This window comes from Melanerpes formicivorus, unplaced genomic scaffold, assembly GCF_026170545.1.
Source record: "Melanerpes formicivorus ecotype bairdi unplaced genomic scaffold, bMelFor1.0.p_v2 SCAF_16, whole genome shotgun sequence".
In the NCBI taxonomy this organism is placed as follows: domain Eukaryota; kingdom Metazoa; phylum Chordata; class Aves; order Piciformes; family Picidae; genus Melanerpes; species Melanerpes formicivorus.
This window is the reverse complement of record NW_027142368.1, coordinates 2,036,583-2,054,392: the sequence shown is the minus strand read 5'-3', so window position 1 is coordinate 2,054,392 and position 17,810 is coordinate 2,036,583. Positions and strand designations below refer to the sequence as shown.

The window sequence follows — 17,810 nt, the reverse complement described above, 5'->3', positions numbered from 1 at the left end:
TGTGATTAGGTCTCCCACTGCCCTGACTCCACCTTGTCTTGCTCTGAGAGGAACTAAGTGCCAGCGATTTGCACGCACACACACAGAGGAAATACAACCCAAGAGAAGTCTCTTTTCTTCCTCCTCTTCTGCTTCTGTTTTTTTCCTGTTTCTATTTTTTTTCCTCCTTTTTCGCCCCCCCTTTTTGTGTGTGTGTGTGTGTGTTTGGTTTTATTTTCTTTTCTTTTTCCTTAGGGAAAAAAAATAAACCAATAAAAAATCACCCAAGCCAACAAATGAAACTGGGAACTGAAAGAAAAAAAAAAAACCACCAACAAATCAAGAGAAAAGAAAGGGAAAAAAAATTAATACTGATATCGATGCAGCACTTTAGCAAGACAACAATTGCCTCTAAACGCAAGGGTGCGGCGGAGGATCCAGCTGGTCGAAGAAGGTCCCAGCGCGGTGGTGGCACAGTGGCAGGGAGCTGACAGGTGGGGAGGAAGGTGTCGGAGGAGGAGGAGCAGCAGCAGCAGCAGCAACCCCGCCTGGTGGCGGGAGAGACAGTCCTTGGGCAGAGTCTTGTCCCTCTTCTTTGCTACCAGAAGTTGCCTTTTGTTTTGCTTTGTTTTCGGTTTGTTTTGTTTTCCCTAAGTTTTGAATGTTTTCTTTGTTTGTTTTGTATGTGTGTAATTCATTGAGTCATTGAACCCCCCCCTCTCCCTCCTACATTTTACTCCTTTCCCCTTCCAGCAGGTCAAGAAAAGCAAAATGATACAGTACAGGGAAAAAAAAAAAAACAAAAACCAAAACAACCAACCAACCAAACCAACTCCTTGGTATACAAATGTATGGATGGATGGATATTGACAGCTCGATAGCTAAATATCCACACACAGATACATCTATATATATAGAAAAAGAGGGCAAAAAGAAAAGGCAAAAAGAAAGAAAGAAAGAAACAAAAAAACCAACCGACCAGAAAAAAAAAAGGTGGTGGAGAGAAAAAGAAGGCTACGAAAAAATCCCGTGGTGAAGCTCCCCAATATTGTCTTGGTTCAACGCTTAAGTTTTGAGTTGCTCCTGGCTGGTTTCTGATGAGAACGTGCTCTGGCTTCACGGAACCGCTGCTACCCCCGGCTCCTTCCCCACACCCTCCCCCTGCGGGCCCGGGTCACCTGCGCGGACAGAAAAGTTGCTGAAGGGTTAAGCTTTCACTTCCCGACAATTTGCAACCTCCTTTTCAGCCCGGACTCTGCGATCGCACAACTGAGCAGATCTCTCTTGCGGAGCATCAAAAAGGAAAAAGAAAAAAAACCAAAACACCCAAACCAACAACAAAACCACGAAAAAAACAAAGAAGAAGAAAAAAAGAGGAGGGGAAAAAAAAAACCAAAAGAAAAGGAAGAAAAAGAGGAAAAAAAGGCGTGCACTGGGGAGGTGTTGGGGGCGAAGTGGGGGAGAAGCCCACTTCGTGAAGGGAGAGGGGAGGCTGGGAACCTCAAACAGGACTGGTCCTTGGACAGTCTACATCGGTTGCCTTCCGTCAACAAGTGTCCGCAGAGCACAGAAGGTGAAGCCGTGGCTGACATGTTAACTTTTCGGGATAATTCCTGGTAGCAGAGCGGAAACAAGCGGTGTCGTCAGAAACACAGAGAGAGCATCAACGGAACAAGAAAACAGAACCAAAAAGAAAACGACCACAACAACAACAACCCAAAAAAGAATTGTGTTCAAAATTAAATAGTAAAAATCATTAAAATCATTAAAATCGTTAAAAAACAAATAAACAATAAAAACCAAACAAAATTCAGGAAGGAAAAGGAAAAGAGAGGAAAAAAAAAAAGGCAAAAAAAACCAGCCAAAAAAAAAGGGGGGGAGGAAAATAAATAATAATAAACCACAACAAAGAACTCATATTAAAAAAAAAACAAACAAACCACAACCCAGTTGGGTTTTGTCATCTGTGCTACCTTTTGTTCTTTTCTTTCTTTTCTTTTCACTCTTTCAGGGTTTTCTGGTTTTGTTTGTCCTTTTTTTTTTTGTGTTGTTGTTGTTGTGTGTGTCTGTGTGTCTGTGTGTGTGTCTGTGTGTGTGTCTGTGTGTGTGTTTGTTTCTGAGATATATATTATATATCATATATAAATATATATATGTATATATGTACAGTCATTCCTTCATACAAAAGTTGTCTATAGACAGTTTTGTACTGTTGTGGCAAGGTATATACATCCTTCTAAGTTTAGAGGCTAGCTTGCTAAAGGAATATTCTTTTCATTCTTTCTTGCTTTCCTGTTTTTGTTTTGTTCTGCTTTGTTTCTCTGTTCTTTTTTTGTTGTTGTTCCCCCTAAGTTATTTTAACCTGTTTCGGTTTTGTTTTCTTTTTGCTTTGCTTTCCTTTTAGTTATTTATTTATTAATGTGGTTATTTAAGGTTGGTCTTGTAGGCCGACTGATGAGACCATCTTTGCTTTGTCTTTGCCAGCAGGGTACTTATTGTCTCCTCTAGACCCATAGTCATTAGAACCGGAATCGCTCCGCTTGCTGTTTGCGCTATGCTTGGTTGGCGTGCCGGGGGGGTGGCTCACCTGCCCGTTCTTCTCGTCTGAAAAAAGTTGTTTAATTACGTCAAAGAAGTTACTCAATGGGCTGCCTGGGTACACAAAACAGAGGAGACAAAAAAAGAAAGAAAGAAAGGAAGGAAGGGAGGAAGAAAGAAACAAAACAAAACAAACAAATAAAAAAAAAAAAAGAGAGAGAGAGGGAGAGAGGGAAAGAGAGAGAGAAAGAGGAGAGAAAGAGAGAGAACAAACAAACAAATGAACAATGGGGTTTTTAACGAGAAGAACATGATGAGGAGATCCAGAGCCACGTGCGTGGGGGTGTGTGGGGGATGAAGACAATGAGCAGGAAGAGGAAGAGTGTTTAGGATGGGACACCTACAGAAATAAAGAGGCTGGGAGCATAAAGCACCTCGGGGGAAGGTCCTGGTTTTCTCCTGAGGGAGGGGGCAGAGCTATGTCACCTAGCAGGAGGACACAGTGCCTCGGTGCAGGCTGTTTCTGGCAGGCACTTGGCCACTCCACACTGGAACGTCAGTGGATGTGATGCTGGATGCAGGCAGATCCCTTCTGAGCGCTGCTGTTACCCTCAGGGGGATCTGCAGGTGCTCACCAATGGCTGCTCTGCTTTGCAGCGGTGCTGAGCTCTCTTGCCACACTAGGCACGAAGCTATCTTTCTGAGTACCTCCTTGTCCACTCTTTGGCCACTAAGCCTTAAGCACCTGAGTGCTCCAAGGCAAAGAGCATTTGACAGGGAGCTATGGCTGACAGGAGCATTGCCATCTGCATGCACAGCCTGTGGCTGGTACTTGCAAGCGCCTAAGGACCTTCAGATCCTTCTTACAGCAGGAACCAGGAAATGAAGGTGCTGAATGCATTTTCGAAGCAGGCTGTCATTCATCTAACTATTTCTGGGACCTACCAAGGTCAAGAACTACTTCCTCATCATCCTGAATTCATATTCTCTTTATAGCACAGCCTCCATGACACTGATACTCGCTCCAGCAGAGTTAGGAGCCAGACTGGGGTGCAGAACAGTTATCTCCTCAGGGCAGTCACTGGAGCAGGCTGCAGTTTCAACACGGGCTGGGCACTGTGTGCAGAAGTACAAACTTTCACACCACTGGAACTCCAAGCAGCATCATTGTGTTGTTCATAGAGCCCTGTGTCAGAGAATGACATAGGCCATACCCAAGGAAAGGCTCTGGGGGTGCTACCAAGGGGAAGGGACCAGCCACTACTGGAGAAGCAGCCTGTTAGGGGCCATTTCTAGTCCCTTTTCATTTTCTTGTATTGAGGCATTAATCCTGTTCAGGCATAGGAGGGTCACTCAAAATTCTCTAAACATGGAAACTGTGGGTTGCTTTAACATCACAGAGGTGATGCCTGTTCACGACCATTAACCCCCCATGATGCTTTCTTCAGCATTGGGACTGTTGGCTCCCTCATCCTTACAAATTCGGATCACTGATGTCCCACCTAAGTAATTTCATTCTCCAGCTCCTAGGAGGAGCTCCTTGCATCTGCTCTCCAATGCTGTGAAGAGTGGAATCTCTCATCCCTGAGATGGGAACAATCAGTTGGGAGCAAAAAGGTTTCTTCAGAGCAGAGATTGCCATTTCTCCACAGCTGGTGGACAGTGGTGGCTGGGTCATATTATCCTTCTCTTCACCTCCATCACAAACATAAGCAAACCAGTTACTGCAGCAGGCAAGTACTTTTTGGCCACAGTAACTTGGGTGAAGAGCTTGCTGAGTGCTTTCTTACTCTCTAATGGAAAATGCCAGACACATATCAACTGCTCTTATAGAAAGAGAGAGGGAATTTGTATTTGTATCCTGCAAAACTGAAGGTGTCCCTCTTTTTTTTCCTGCTCCACACTAGCCAGGTAGCTACTGCTTTGCTCTGCAGGTCAACAGGCATTGAGGAAAATCAAATGGCTGGCACACACAGTGAAGGGCCTCAGCCTTGTTGATCTCATTCATTCCTTGTCTACCTCTGCTTACTGCTCTGTGGTTAACTTACTGCTGGCCCTGGGTCTGTCCATTCGTTCTGTTACACCAATGCCACAGGCAAATGGCTTTTTGCAAGGGCATCATTCCAGCTTCTGGAAGGGCATCATTCACCTAACTGAAGTCTTAGTGATGGGCCCAAAGAAAGAGCCAGACAAAGCACATGGCTCAGTGTCTGCCTAAGAAGAGAAGGGACACCAAACCCTCAGAGATTTTGGAGTCAGATCTCTGTGAGCTCCCCCTGCACGAAAATGCTTTGGGAGGAGGCAGTCTGCTCCACATCTATGACTTCTATTTCAGAGAGTTCCCTAAGCCTCCCTAAACCTGTTTCAGGTTTGTGGGCATATTCTGTGCTCAGACTCATCTCTATTTTTGTTTTCCTTTGTTTGAGTGGCTACTCTTTTGCAGTGAAAAGAAAGGAGGGAAAACAACCAAGCAAACACTCAGCCTTGAATGCAGGAATGTGGGCAGATCTGGTCCTTAATGTGGCTTTGGACTCCTCATCGTCATAAGCAAATGGAGTCAGCAGAGAGAATGAAAAAGAGCACTGAAAAAAATGCTGGAGAGGGAAAGACTGCTAGGTTGGGAGAAAAGGGGAGGGGAATATCTCTAGTTGTTCAGCTGAGCAGTTTATTCAACAAGCTTAGAGGGAAAGAAGAGGGCAGAGTAAGCAGGGCTCTGCAGGAATCGGGGGAGTTCTTTTGTTTGCACGTAGACAGCAACAGCAGACAGCAGTACAACTTGCAAGAGTGGAGCAATACAACATTTTTAGGATTATATTGATATATCTGGTGCTTGCTGAGTCCTGACACAGGATTTTTTAATCATCCTATTAAAATATGCAGCCCCTGTTTTCATCCACCCTTTCTCCTCCCCGTGCCCTACTGGCGTGCAAGTGCCTGGAGATTTATTGCAGCAAAAGTATTTAACAGTCTGCTTTTCTTTGCCTGTATCACTGCTGGATTCCTAACAATCAGCATTTTCAGGTAAAATTTTAATGGGAGGTAAGAAATCCTTAGGGATGTTTAAAGAGAGCTCCTGTAAAAATAAAATAGGCCATTTGACTAACCCTTTCCTTCCTCTGCCTTTGGTAGGCTTGTAATTAAACACCAGCTAATGCCACTCTCCTGTCCTGCAGGCAAGAAAGAACTGATCCTACAGCAAGCAATGCAATTGCTGCCTTGATGTTGTCTATGTGGCAGTGTGTTAGCCCACACCTGGGCTGCTCTAGATGCTGGTCTTTGGATAGACAAAGAGTCCTCACATTTTCCTCTGGAGGCAGGCAAACATGGGGCAGCTGCACTGGAAGCATGGAAGTGGAGCGTGGTGGTGCTCTTCTCAGTTCTTGTTCCCCTTTGTGCTTATACATCCCATAAAACAAGACTTGGAAGTGCAGGTGGTGATGGATTAGAATAGATTTTTCAGCACTCCTCCACTCCTAGCATCAGTGTGAAATTGTTCCTAGGCTCTTACACCTGTAAGTCCATCTGGGGACCTCAGAAAGGCTGCCTCTCGCTTTGGAAAGTGAGGTGACATCCCCATCCCATTTCCTCTAGGCTGGGATGAAGGTTTGGCTCACTGAGTCTTCACAACTTTCCCAGTGTTTCATGCATCTGTAGCTAAGACATTGGCTCCCCTTGAGAGCAAAACTGTTCATCAACACAGAGCAAAGAAGGCATGAAGGGTAGCAAGGGTGAGAAACCGTGGGAAGGATCAGCAGCAGGGTGGGGGCTCAGAGCGTTGGGTTCACATCTGTTAGGAGGAGATGGATGTGTGCATTTTTTGAGTTAGACCAAGGAGCTGAATGCTGCAAGATGGGGAAGGGGAATGGGTTTGAAAACAAGCACTGAAGCTTATGAAAGGGTTATGTATTGAAGGGATGCTAGGGAAATATCTTCGTGGGGAAGGCACTGGCTTGTGGCACCTGTCTGCTGCACTGTCACGGCTGAAGAGCAGCAAAGAAGTTACAGCTGTAATGCATTTTGAATACAGCAGGCACTGAAAGGAAGAAAGGGGGCTGGAGACAGACACCAAAAAAGGAAGCTGAGTAGGTGGCTTGTGTCAGCCCCCACTGTCCTCTGTATTTCCTCTGCTCTTCTCAGAAAGCCTGGCTGACGTTGACCAGAGGTGACACAAGTTTGAGACACAAAGTGGGAGTGCATCACCAAGGTAAGAGAGGAAAGAGAAAACGAGGTGATTCACTCCAGGCACCAGAAGTGACACCAGGAAAGGATGCACCTTGCAAAGACCCTGACCTCACAAAAACTTTGCCCTGACCTTGCAAAGACCTTCAGAGTCCTCCCCAGGAGAATGACAGGAGGTGGTGAACATGCAGCGTCAGGGCAAGCCTGGAGGCTTCCGACACTGACTAGAGCCTGCTGGCTTGTAACGTTTTAAGACAGGGCCTGGTTCTCTTTCCATTGAAGCAAATAGCAACATTCCCATTGACTTAATGGAAGCTAACCCTGAGGCACTTCCTTCTCCTGTGAAACCCTCTCTCACTTCTATGTATTTTTAATACACTAATCCTTCTGGTGCTGAACAGGGAGCTGCACAAAACAAATCTGCCATCCGTGGGATTAGCCTCTGCCTCTCCTTTCTGTATAGCCTGAGAAATTTTGTGTTTCTGCATTTTTAGCTTAGGCTTGGGGAGAAAGTGAATGGGAAAAAAATAGGTCTCCACTGGAGACAAAGGCAGCCTTAGCCAACCTGACTTCCCATACTCCTTCCCTGGTTGCTTTCACATCCTTTCTGTCTACGGCCTGCCTCTGCTGCTGAGTTCTTCTTCCTTTACCCATTCTTTTCTCTTTACCCTTTGTCTTTTCCATCCCCAGCTTGCTCTGTATTTTGATAGTAGCTGTGGCTTTGCTGAATCACGCAACAAAAACCCAACTCCTTTCACAAAACCCAGTGAAACACTCTTGATGGGTGATAATCCACTCCCTTTCAAACCCATTTTGATACACTGACAGTCTCCTAGCCCTCTTTTCTTCTTAAGACCAGGAATTTTAGCTCTTTTGCTTGGCTTCTGTTGGCAGAGTCCCTTCTGCCTTCCAAACCAGGAGACTTAACGTACAGAAGCCACTCCAGGAGGAACCCACTCCGGGAGTACACACAGTGAAAGGGAAAGCAGAAAGATCAAAGTGGCCAATTCCTCTCTATTTAGCTGTAATTTCATGTAGGGGTTTTCCTCCAGACTGAAGAGCTCCTAGCTTAGGTATTGCACAAATACAAATGAGAGGTACCTCCACGAGCTCACCAGCTACTGAAGGCTACAGAAAGAGTTTATTGCTCCTTGCTGGAGTCTTGCTGGAGGCCATCATACAGAGCTTCCTCCTAGTCTGTAAACCCATCCTAGAAGTGAGACTGCAGAAATCCCAAGACAGGTACTTGTCTAACAACACAGGAAGTCAGGAAAGCTCTCCAGAGACAGGGATGTGGTTTTCACTGGGTTCATAAACAGACACAACCAACTGACCAGAACAGGTTTTCCCATTTCTTGTTTTCCCCAGTAGGTTACCTGATGGGGCAGTTGTTTGGATTTTGTTTCAGACTAGGAGTAGAAAATAGAGGTAGAGTGTCCAGAGAACAACTCCAGTTTCTTGGGAGGACACCTGAAGTGCAGATGGGGATGGTAAAGTAACTACCAAAGCTAGCCACAGAGCTTATTTTCCAGAGCCCTTAGGCTCTGCCAGTGAAACAACAACTGAAAGCAGCCCAGCTCTGGCAGGGGAATTCCTGCTCTGGCAGGGGGGTGGGACTCGATGATCTCCAGAGGTCCCTTCTAACCCCTAACATCCTGTGAGCCTGTGAAAGCAGTGCTTGCAGAAACAGGCTGCTGGGAGGAACTGTTCCGATACCTCACACTGTTAGCACAGGTGTCCATCCTACCAGCAGAAGGTGGAAACTTTCAGTGGCTACACACCTGGGCAGAGCTGACCAGCCAAGCTGACATTGAAATGATCTACAACCCATCCGTGTTCTTACTGCCCTACACCAGCCCATCTCCTCTGCAGGAGGGTGACCCAATGTCTGTGACAAGCCAGATGCATCCAGCTGCTCATTCTGCCTCTGCCTTTTCTCTCCCTCTCTCAAACACACCCAGAGAAGATCCTGAGATCCAGGTCAGCCTCTCCTGTCACAGGTGACGTAACTGAGACAGGTAGCTCTTGGGTAATGAGCTAGAGAATGGTGAAGACAGGCAGCCAAGACCCAAAGAGATGAGGCACATTGCCTTGCTGCTACCTTCTGCAGATCTGGGGCACAAGTCATTAATCAAAACCCAAATGTGCCCCCGAGTGATGAACAGCTATGGCCAGTCCAGCAGCACCACCTAACCCTCAGGAAAGGAGACAGGCTGCCGGAGAGCAGGGATTCATACATCCCTTTGGACAGCTGGTGGCACTGGAAGAGCAGGCAAGGAGAGTGGAGGGATGAAGAGGTGCCAGATTCTGTTGTGGAATCATGCTGTTCTGGGAGAGGACTCAGCCCAAGAATTCTTTGTATCTGCCTGTCCTTTTGCAAAGCTCTGCCTGCACAAGTGTGTGCTGAGAGGGGAAGCTGACGACCTACACTCGGAAAGCCGCAGCAGATGATCACAGTGCTGCTTCCCATCCTCTTATGAGGCTTCAGCTGCTTCCTTCCAATTTTTTTGTCTATAAAAATGTCAGGAATGTGTTGGCACTCAGTAATATGATTTTGTTCTTTCCTGACAGATGGATGTTCAAGTATAATCTTATGGGTTTTAAGTTCTCTGACCTGTTCCTAAAGAGAGAGGCACCCTGTGCATGCTGGTGAAATGTTGCCTCCTCATTTCCTCCCAGTCAGTCCCTTCAAATCACAATTTCATTGCCAGGGGAGGCCATCTCACATTCAGCTTAGTACAAATATTCACATGGAGTGTCCTGAAGCACTGCCTGCCATAAATAAAGCACTGTGACCTTAACTGAGGGAGATCTGTTGTCTCTGTTAGGTATCATGACAGAGACAGAGCAAAATATCTTGCATTGGACAGTGAAAATCTACCCATAGCTGTCAAGGCAGGGCTGGGGCACCTCTGCTATGAGGATAGGCTGAGGGAGCTGGGGTTATTGCTCCTGGAGAGAAGACCCCAGGGGACCTTAGAGCTGCTTTCCAATACCTGATGGCATCCTACAGGAAGGCTACAGAAGGATTTGTCATATGGGTGTCTAGAGACAGGACAAGAGGGAATGGTTTGAAGCTGAGGGAGAGTAGGGCTAGGGTGAATCTTAGAAAGAAGTTCTTCAGTATGAGAGGGGTGGGACTCTGGAATAGGTTGCCCAGGGAGATTGTGAATGTTTCTTCCCTGAGGTGTTCTAGGCCAGGCTGGATTAGACCTTTAGCAGCTGAGTCTAGTTAAGAGGTGTCCCTGCTCATGGCAGGGATTTGGAGTAGATGATCTCTGAGGTCCCTTCCAGCCTGAGCCATTCTGTGATTCTATGATAGGACCTGATGTGTACCAAATAGCTTGGCACATCTGGATCCACCTTTAGTGCCAAGCTGCCACTTTTGTTGCTGCCTTCTATGGTGCAAAAGACATCAGTCATGAGCTGGAAAAGAAATGTCTCCCCAACAGAACATGAGAAGGAAGAGCTGTGACTACAGCATGGGGGCAGTCAGCCATCCATTGGGATGACAGAGGAGAGCTGGCTAAGGGTAACTGGGAAACCTGGCTGCAACTCTTTGGAAAATCTGGCTTATAAGTCATGATCCACCCCTTATGAATGAATATGTGATCCTTCAGGGGGGTCATCTTCCTTTGGTCTCTCATTTGGGTCACAATTGAGGCAGAAGAATCAGCCATGCAGCCAGCACAAAAGAAAAGCCATCCTGCTCTGACTACCTCTCAGTAGAACACCGGTGAGAGGGGACTTTCAGCTGGGAGGGCAGTGCACATTTTTTTTCCCTAGGTTTCAGCCTCAGTGTTTCTGTCACCAGTTATGACTTGATAAATGCAAATCACCAACCTCCTCTTTCCTCAAACAGCTACTTCATGAGAAGCAGGATCACTCTGATGAATGCCAGTGCAGATCAGGATCACATCCCAGAGCACCAGATCCAGATAGCTGCTGCTACCAACAGCCTGGAAATTAGCCCTCACAGAGCCACATGCTGCAATGGCAACCCAAATGGGATGTAACAAGTTTTAAACTGCAAAATGTCCCCTAATTTCTCAGGTACCTTGGGATGGTACTGACATGGCCTTATGCCTAGATGAATCAAACTGTGACTGCAAGGAGCTAGGAAGAGAAGCCTTTACTGCAGTGAAGTTGCATTGAGGATGATTGGCCACGGGGGACAAGGTCAGATGGCTCTGAATAGGAAGCTCTGTCAAGTCCTGAACACTGGAAGCAAGAGATTTGACTGAGATACATTGGAAAGATATGAAAGGCAAATGGATTTGCTGTGCTTCTGCTTTGATCAGATCACTTTGTTGACAGCCACTGGTACACACAAGGATTCGTAAAGCTTTTTGTCTAAGTGTCCAGAGAAGGGCCATGAGGATGAGCAGAGGGCTGGAGTCACCTCTCCTGTGAAGACAGGCTGAGAGAGTTGGGGTTGTTCAGCTTGGAGAAGAGAAGGCTGCAAGGAGACCTAATTATGGCCTTCCAGTATCTAAAGGGAGCTACAAGAAAGCTGGGGAGGCAATTTTTAGGCTGTGGGGTAGTGATAGGACTGGAGGTAATGAATCCAAGCTAGAGAAGAGGAGATTTAGATTAGATGTTAGAAATAAGTTCTTCACCATGAGGGTGGTGAGACACTGGCACAGGTTGCCCAGGGAGGTGGTGGAAGCCTCATCCCTGGAGGTTTTTAATGCCAGGCTGAATGTGGCTGTGAGCAACCGGCTCCAGAGTGAGGTGTCCCTGCCCATGGCAGAGGATTTGGAACTGGATGATCCTTGGGGTCCCTTCCAACCCTGACAATGCTATGATTCTGTGATTCTGTGTCAGTGGTGCTAGGAATGAAAGTTTCACATTTTAAGTGGCAACACAGGACACTGATGAACGAACACAAAGGTCTGCTGGCCAGCCTGTTGTCACGGGCTTATGGTCTAAGACTCTGCAGGAGCCTTTGCTTGTGCAGTGCCTAACACACTGGAGCTGCAATAGTTACACCTACTAGCCTTTTCCTCCTCTCATCATCACCTAGATCCACTAAGTGCCACTGAGATGGAACGTCATGAGGGATGGCAAACAAGCACAGATTGTCTCACTTGGAAAGAAAACTCATCCCTAGACAGCTACAGCATGGAGACTGGGCAGTTCCCAGGCTCCCTTGGTGTCTCTTGAAAGTAAAGTCAAGAGCAAGGCAGGCTTTGCAGAGCTCCTCAGTGAAACATACTGAGGACTCTGAAACACTGGGGATGGCAGGGGAGAGGAGCTATCAAAGGCTTTACTACCAGCCAATAACCCAAAGAAGCTCTCCTACCAGCATTTAGAGGACTTAAAACCACTAAGGTTTGTAAAGGTTAGCCTTTCCTGAACAAGGACCACTGAAATATCACCATGGGTTTCTCTGTGGTGTGTACCTCAGACCTAACATACCCCATCTACAATGGCACTTGCTTTCCAAGCCTCAGCTTTGGGCTTGAAGCTGGAGGGTCTTCCACTTTGTGTGTTATCTTGATTTTTCTGCCCTGCAGAACTTATGAGAAGCTCACTGCCAATTGTACAACCTGCTCCTCACTCACAACCTGCTCCTTGGTGAGAGAGACATAAATACCAGGGTAGATGGTAATAAACAGTCCTCTCCATCCTGCCTCAAAAGAAAAAGAGAATCCAGCTTCTTCTTTTACAGCTGTGTTGATTTTACAAGGCTTAACAGCTGCACATGAAGTGGTGGAGCTTATTTGTCACTAAACTGCTTTGGCTCTGAACACACAGAGGGAACAGAGCAGCTAAGCCGGGAGGTATCGCTCCCACAGGCGCTTTGCAGGGCACAGCTGCATTAGCAATGGGAAGGGTTTAGCTTCTACAAGGTAAACCTAATCTTCTGAACAGATAGGAAAGGCTTCATGGAAACCAGTTGAGTCTTTCTGACTAAAGGAAGACTAAGAAATGCCCATTCCACTGCTGCAGAGGGTGGAAATGGAAAAGAGAAGAGCTCTGCCCCAACGTGCATTCCAACTTTGTGATGAGCCAAATGCTTTCCTTCTGTTGTGCAACATAAAGGGCTGGCAGCAGTTCCCTGGTGGTCAGAGGCAGGGCTGATCCAGCAGCTGTTACATCATGTGGATATTGGCAGCTCCTACAGCACACCTCTGCTGGTCAGCGTTCACCTGGTGCTCAGTGGCCAATGGCTATGCACAGTCACTTCTCAGACAGATCATAGAATCATAGAACCAATAAGGTTGGAAAGGCCTCAAAGATCATCAAGTCCAACCTGTCACCCAACACCTCCTGACTAACTAAACCATGGCTCCAAGTGCCACATCCAATCCCTTTTTGGACACCTCCAGGGATGGTGACTCCACCATCTCCCTGGGCAGCACATTCCAAGGGCTAACAACTCTCTCTGTGAATAGAACAGAATAGAATTAACCAGGTTGGAAGAGACCTTCAAGATCATCGAGTCCAACCTATCACACAACACCATCTAATCAACTAAACCATGGCATCAAGCACCCCATCCAGTCTCTTCCTAAACACCTCCAGTGATGGTGACTCCACCACCTCCCTGGGCAGCACATTTCAATGGGCAATATTTCTATGAAGACCTTCTTCCTAACATCCAGCCTAAACCTCCCCTGGCACAGCCTGAGACTGTGTCCTCTTGTTCTGGTGCTAGTTGCCTGGGAGAAGAGACCAACCCCCACCTGACTACAACCTCCCTTCAGGGAGTTGTAGACAGCAAGAAGGTCTCCCCTGAGCCTCCTCTTCTCCAGGCTAAGCAACCCCAGCTCCCTCAGACTCTCCTCACAGGGCTGTGCTCCAAACCCCTCCCCAACTTTGTTGCCCTTCTCTCCTCCCTTTGTTGCCCTTCTCACCTCCCAGCCAGAATAACCAGCACCAGAATAAGAGGACACAGTCTCAAGCTGCACCAGGGGAGGTTCAGGCTGGATGTTAGGAAGAAGTTCTTCCCAGCAAGAGGGATTGGCCATGGGAATGTGCTGCCCAGGGAGGTGGTGGAGTCACCGTCACTGGAGGTGTTTAAAACAAGACTGGATGGTGCCGTGGTTTAGTTGATTAGATGGTGTTGGGTGATAGGTTGGACTTGATGGTCTCTGAGGTCTTTTGCAGCCTGGTTAGTTCTGTATTCTGTGTCTGGAACCAGAGGCCTCAGAAGCAGTAGGAAGACACCACTACACTCAGAAACATCTTGAAGGACTAAATAAATTTAGTCTTGCTGTTAATGACAACATCCAATGGTTTACAGTGGGTGAAAAGATATCCCTCATTCCCACCAGAGCTTTGACACATCTGTGCCAGGCACAAAGCATCTGATGAGCTCTTCCTACTCCAGAGTTACCTCTTTTGCAAACATGACTCCCTGTGCTCACTCTTAGAGTAGAGAGCAACAATGAGGTAAAAAAAACCCACATAGCATAGTTTTTCTCTGGGTATTAGGGAAAATGTCTTTGCTGCAAGAGGGGTCAGGGATTGGAACAGGCTGCCCAGGGAGGGGGTGGAGTCCCCATCCCTGGAGGTGTTCAAGAAACCTGTGGCCATGGCACTTGGGGACATGGTTTAATGGCCATGGTGGTGTTAGGCTGATGGTTGGACTTGATGATTTTAGAGGGCTTTTCCAACCCAAACAATGCTATCATTCTTACTCTATTTGTTGTTACTAGATGAACAGTGTGTTAGCTTCACAGGGGGTTCCCTGTCCTCAAAGCCATAGAGGACAGTTTGCCAATAAGAGGCTACATGCTGGCATCATTCCCTGTCTCAGGCATGGCTGAGCTCTCCTGCCCATGAAATAGCTCTTCACTCCCCTAGGACAGTGGAATTCAGCCTGGTGCAGTCATCACTGCTGATTCTGTGAGCACAGCAGCTCCATTAACCCCCTATAACCCATCCCTTCTCTCCCCTGGAGACATATTTGTATTCTGTCTGTGCTGTAGCTGCCCAAAAGCAGTCTCCCTGCTGGCTTTCACCTTGTCCTCTTTGTCCCCTGTTGGACTGATGCTGACAGGGGCAGCTGGGGGGTCTGCCTGAACTGGGAGTGAGTGGTGATGTTCCTTAGAGAGCCCAGAGTACTGGCTGGTTATCTGCACAGCTCAGGTCACTTGTGAGCAATCAGGAGAATCAGCATTGCCATACTTTCTTATCATGTGAATGCCAGATCTGAGGAAGAAGGAAAAGACTGAGGGAGAAGAGAGATTTGCTATCCGATGCTGGGGGTTTGCCTGCAACTTCAATCAGCCTTCATGAGGAGATCAGAAATGGTATAACCCAGACAACTCAGGTAGGGAATCCAAAAAGCTCCTTACAGAGCAAAGGAAGAAATGCCATGAGAGCCAAAAATCTGCCCTCTGTCACACATACATCACCCTAATACTATCTCCACTGTGACAACTTCCCTTTGCTGTTCCAGACTCCAGAACAACTCCAGAACAATCTTCCTTTACAAAGAGATGAGGCAGGACTGGCAGGTCCAGCTGGAGAGCTCAGTGATTGCTTACCCAACAGCTCATGTTCCCTTTCAGAGAGATCTCTGAATTCAGCCTAGACACCAGAATGGAGATCTAAAGAGAACAGAGTTCTCCTGCACAGAATCTTTCTGTTTAAAAGCTGTGTAGCTGTGGTGCTGAGGGACATGGTTTAGTGGTGGCCTGGCAGTGCTGGGTTAGGGACTGGATTTGATGATCTCAACACAAGAAGGACATGGACCTGATGGAGCTGGTCCAGAGGAGGGCCACAAAAATGATCACCTGTCTCCTATGAAGACAGGTGGAGAGAGTTGGGGTTGTTCAGCCTGGAGAAGAGAAGGCTCCCGGGAAGTCTTAGAGCAGCCTCCCAGTAGTGAAGGAGGCTACAAGAAAGCTGGGGAGGGACTTTTCACAAGGGCTGATAGCCACAGCATAAGGGGCAATGGCTTTAAACCAGAGAAGGGCAGATTCAGATTGGGCATTAGGAAGAAGCTCTTCACTATGAGGGTGATGGAACACTGGAACAGGCTGCCCAGGGACATGGTAGAGGTCCCACCCCTGAACACATTCAAGGTCAAACTTGATGGAGCTCTGAGCAATCTCCTGTAGTTGCAGATGCTGCTGCTCACTGCAGGCAGGTTGGACTGGATGAGCTTTAGAGGTCCCTTTCAACCCAATGCATTCCATGATTTTTCAAGGTCTTTTCCAAGCTAAACAATTCTATGATTCTGAGACATAAGTAATAAGACAACATTCTGAATCTCCAGTAGGTTCACTACTCCTCTAGCTGGAGACACAACACCCTTCCCCAAGACTGGGCTGGAACTGGGACCGTTTAACACTAGCCAAGTGCCTGACAGATAACAGGAGGTGTGCCCCATGCAAGACTCCAAAGAGCCTTACCCCAAGGATATCTGGGGAAGAAGGGGGTGGATGCAAAGTGGAATTCAATAACATAGCAATCCTGTCTCAATAAACAGCAGGAACCCAGGGGAGCCAGCAGCTAGTAGGGCAGCATTCACTGCAGAAAAGGGACTGAAGAATCATGAGTCAAAGGCAGCAAGTAAATCAAAGAGGGGAAAAAACACAACAGGGAAGGAAAAAGAAAACCACTGGCCTGGGTCACAGTGAGGGGGAAGGGGAATCTCAAGTGCAACACCACACACTTGTGCTATGAAGGGGAAAGCCGTGGTGGAGCCTGTGCATCCGTGCATGGATGGGGAGGAACAGAGTTAGGGGAAGGTGCTTGTGCCCACCGGGTCGGTGAAAGACATTCTGGGCTGTTAGGGGGTGGGGAGACTTGAGAAGAGCGTGGGGGGAGCAGGGAGAGGGGAGGGGAAGAGGTGGGAGGGACAGGCCGGCGCATTGTTATGTTGCTCAGCAGGGGCTGGGGAAGGAGAAAAGGCAGAAGGGAAGGAGGTTCTTACCACATTTGGAAAGTCTGCCAGTCATCAACTCCATACAGTTAGTGGTGTCTGGATCATAGAACGGAAAGAGGAGGGAGGGAGGGAGAAACATAAAAAAAAGGTTTCCATACCTCTGTGCATAAAGTAGTAACTTAGCACATCATTACCTGAAGCAGGAAACATAAACACATCTTGGTCTTCACACAACCCAGGCCAGATTCTGCCACCCACTGTCAGCCAGCGCAAACCCAGCCCTGTGACTGGGAGGGGACAGGGCTTCAGCCCCGCTGCTCCACTCACCTCTTCATCCTAGCTACAGGCAAATACCTGGGATCTGGGAAGCATTCTGCCACCACATTAGCAAACTAAAAGCCTTGTTTCACCTGGCCAGCTTTGCAAGCTAGCCTGCAACAGCCAAGAACTGCCTGGCCAGCTGATCTGTGATCCCCAAAACCTGGAGAGAGGGAGGAAGCACAGCACTGGCTACGGGACATGGAAGAAGACAGCTTCTTACACAGCTCAAAACCATCTTTGAGACCCCCAAGGGCAATGCCCAAGCTCCCTACGTAACTCTGCCTCTCTCATTCACATATAGGCTCTTACTCCTCTTGCTCTCAAAGGCAACAGAATTACTTCTGCAAAGGGTGGCAGAATCTGGCCCTGAGGCATGTCCACTTCATATATAGCTCCCCTGGCCACAGCCTCTGAGTGCTTCTCCCTTAACTGTGATAAGGAGAAGGAGCTCTGTGCATCAGCTTTAAAGCAGAAAGGACCAGCCCAGCTGGACACTTCCACGTGGAACCTGCTGCTGCTAGCCAGGATTCCATTGCATTTGGGACCTCAATCATCATGTTCATGAGCGCTGGGCAACGTGGAGCACTCGCTGCTGAGCAAGTGGCTAACAGTGAAAGCACTCAGTTCAGTCTCACATCTCCTCTTGGCCTCTCAGTGAACACTTGAGCATTCAAGATATGGCTTCTTGGACATATGCTGAAAATCCCTGACTGCTGGGAAGGTCTAACTCCTCCCTGACTGCTGGAAAACCTGCAGGAGAGAGGGAAGAGTAATTTTTGCATTCCTCCCCTTAAATACTGAGAAAAGTCCTTCAGAAAAGGGGGGAGGGATGCTGGATGTGCTTGGGAAAGCTGGCCCCATGCCAGAAGAGCATGGATACGTATTTTTTTCCTGATGCAGCCAGGCCTGTGGTGTGTAGATCATCTGGGAAAGCACGGAGTAGAGA

At 47.6% G+C, this 17,810-nt stretch overlaps 1 protein-coding gene across 13 annotated transcripts in view; it reads right to left on the bottom strand.

Moving 5' to 3' along the window:
- Positions 1–1,487: 1,487 nt before the first annotated feature.
- BRSK2 (BR serine/threonine kinase 2) overlaps positions 1,488–17,810 on the bottom strand; it is a 419,371-nt gene continuing 403,048 nt past the window's right edge. For 6 of the 13 annotated variants that reach the window (XM_068147787.1, XM_068147795.1, XM_068147788.1 and 3 more), the window contains 2 exons: positions 16,592–16,639; positions 1,529–2,631 (listed from right to left, as the gene is read on the bottom strand). In XM_068147787.1, the coding sequence (XP_068003888.1) occupies positions 2,408–2,631; positions 16,592–16,639 (272 nt within the window). In that variant the 3' untranslated portion in view covers positions 1,529–2,407. Of the gene's footprint in view, positions 2,632–16,591; positions 16,640–17,810 lie in introns of all 13 variants that reach the window. The other 7 variants (XM_068147789.1, XM_068147793.1, XM_068147798.1 and 4 more) reach the window with 4 other exon arrangements.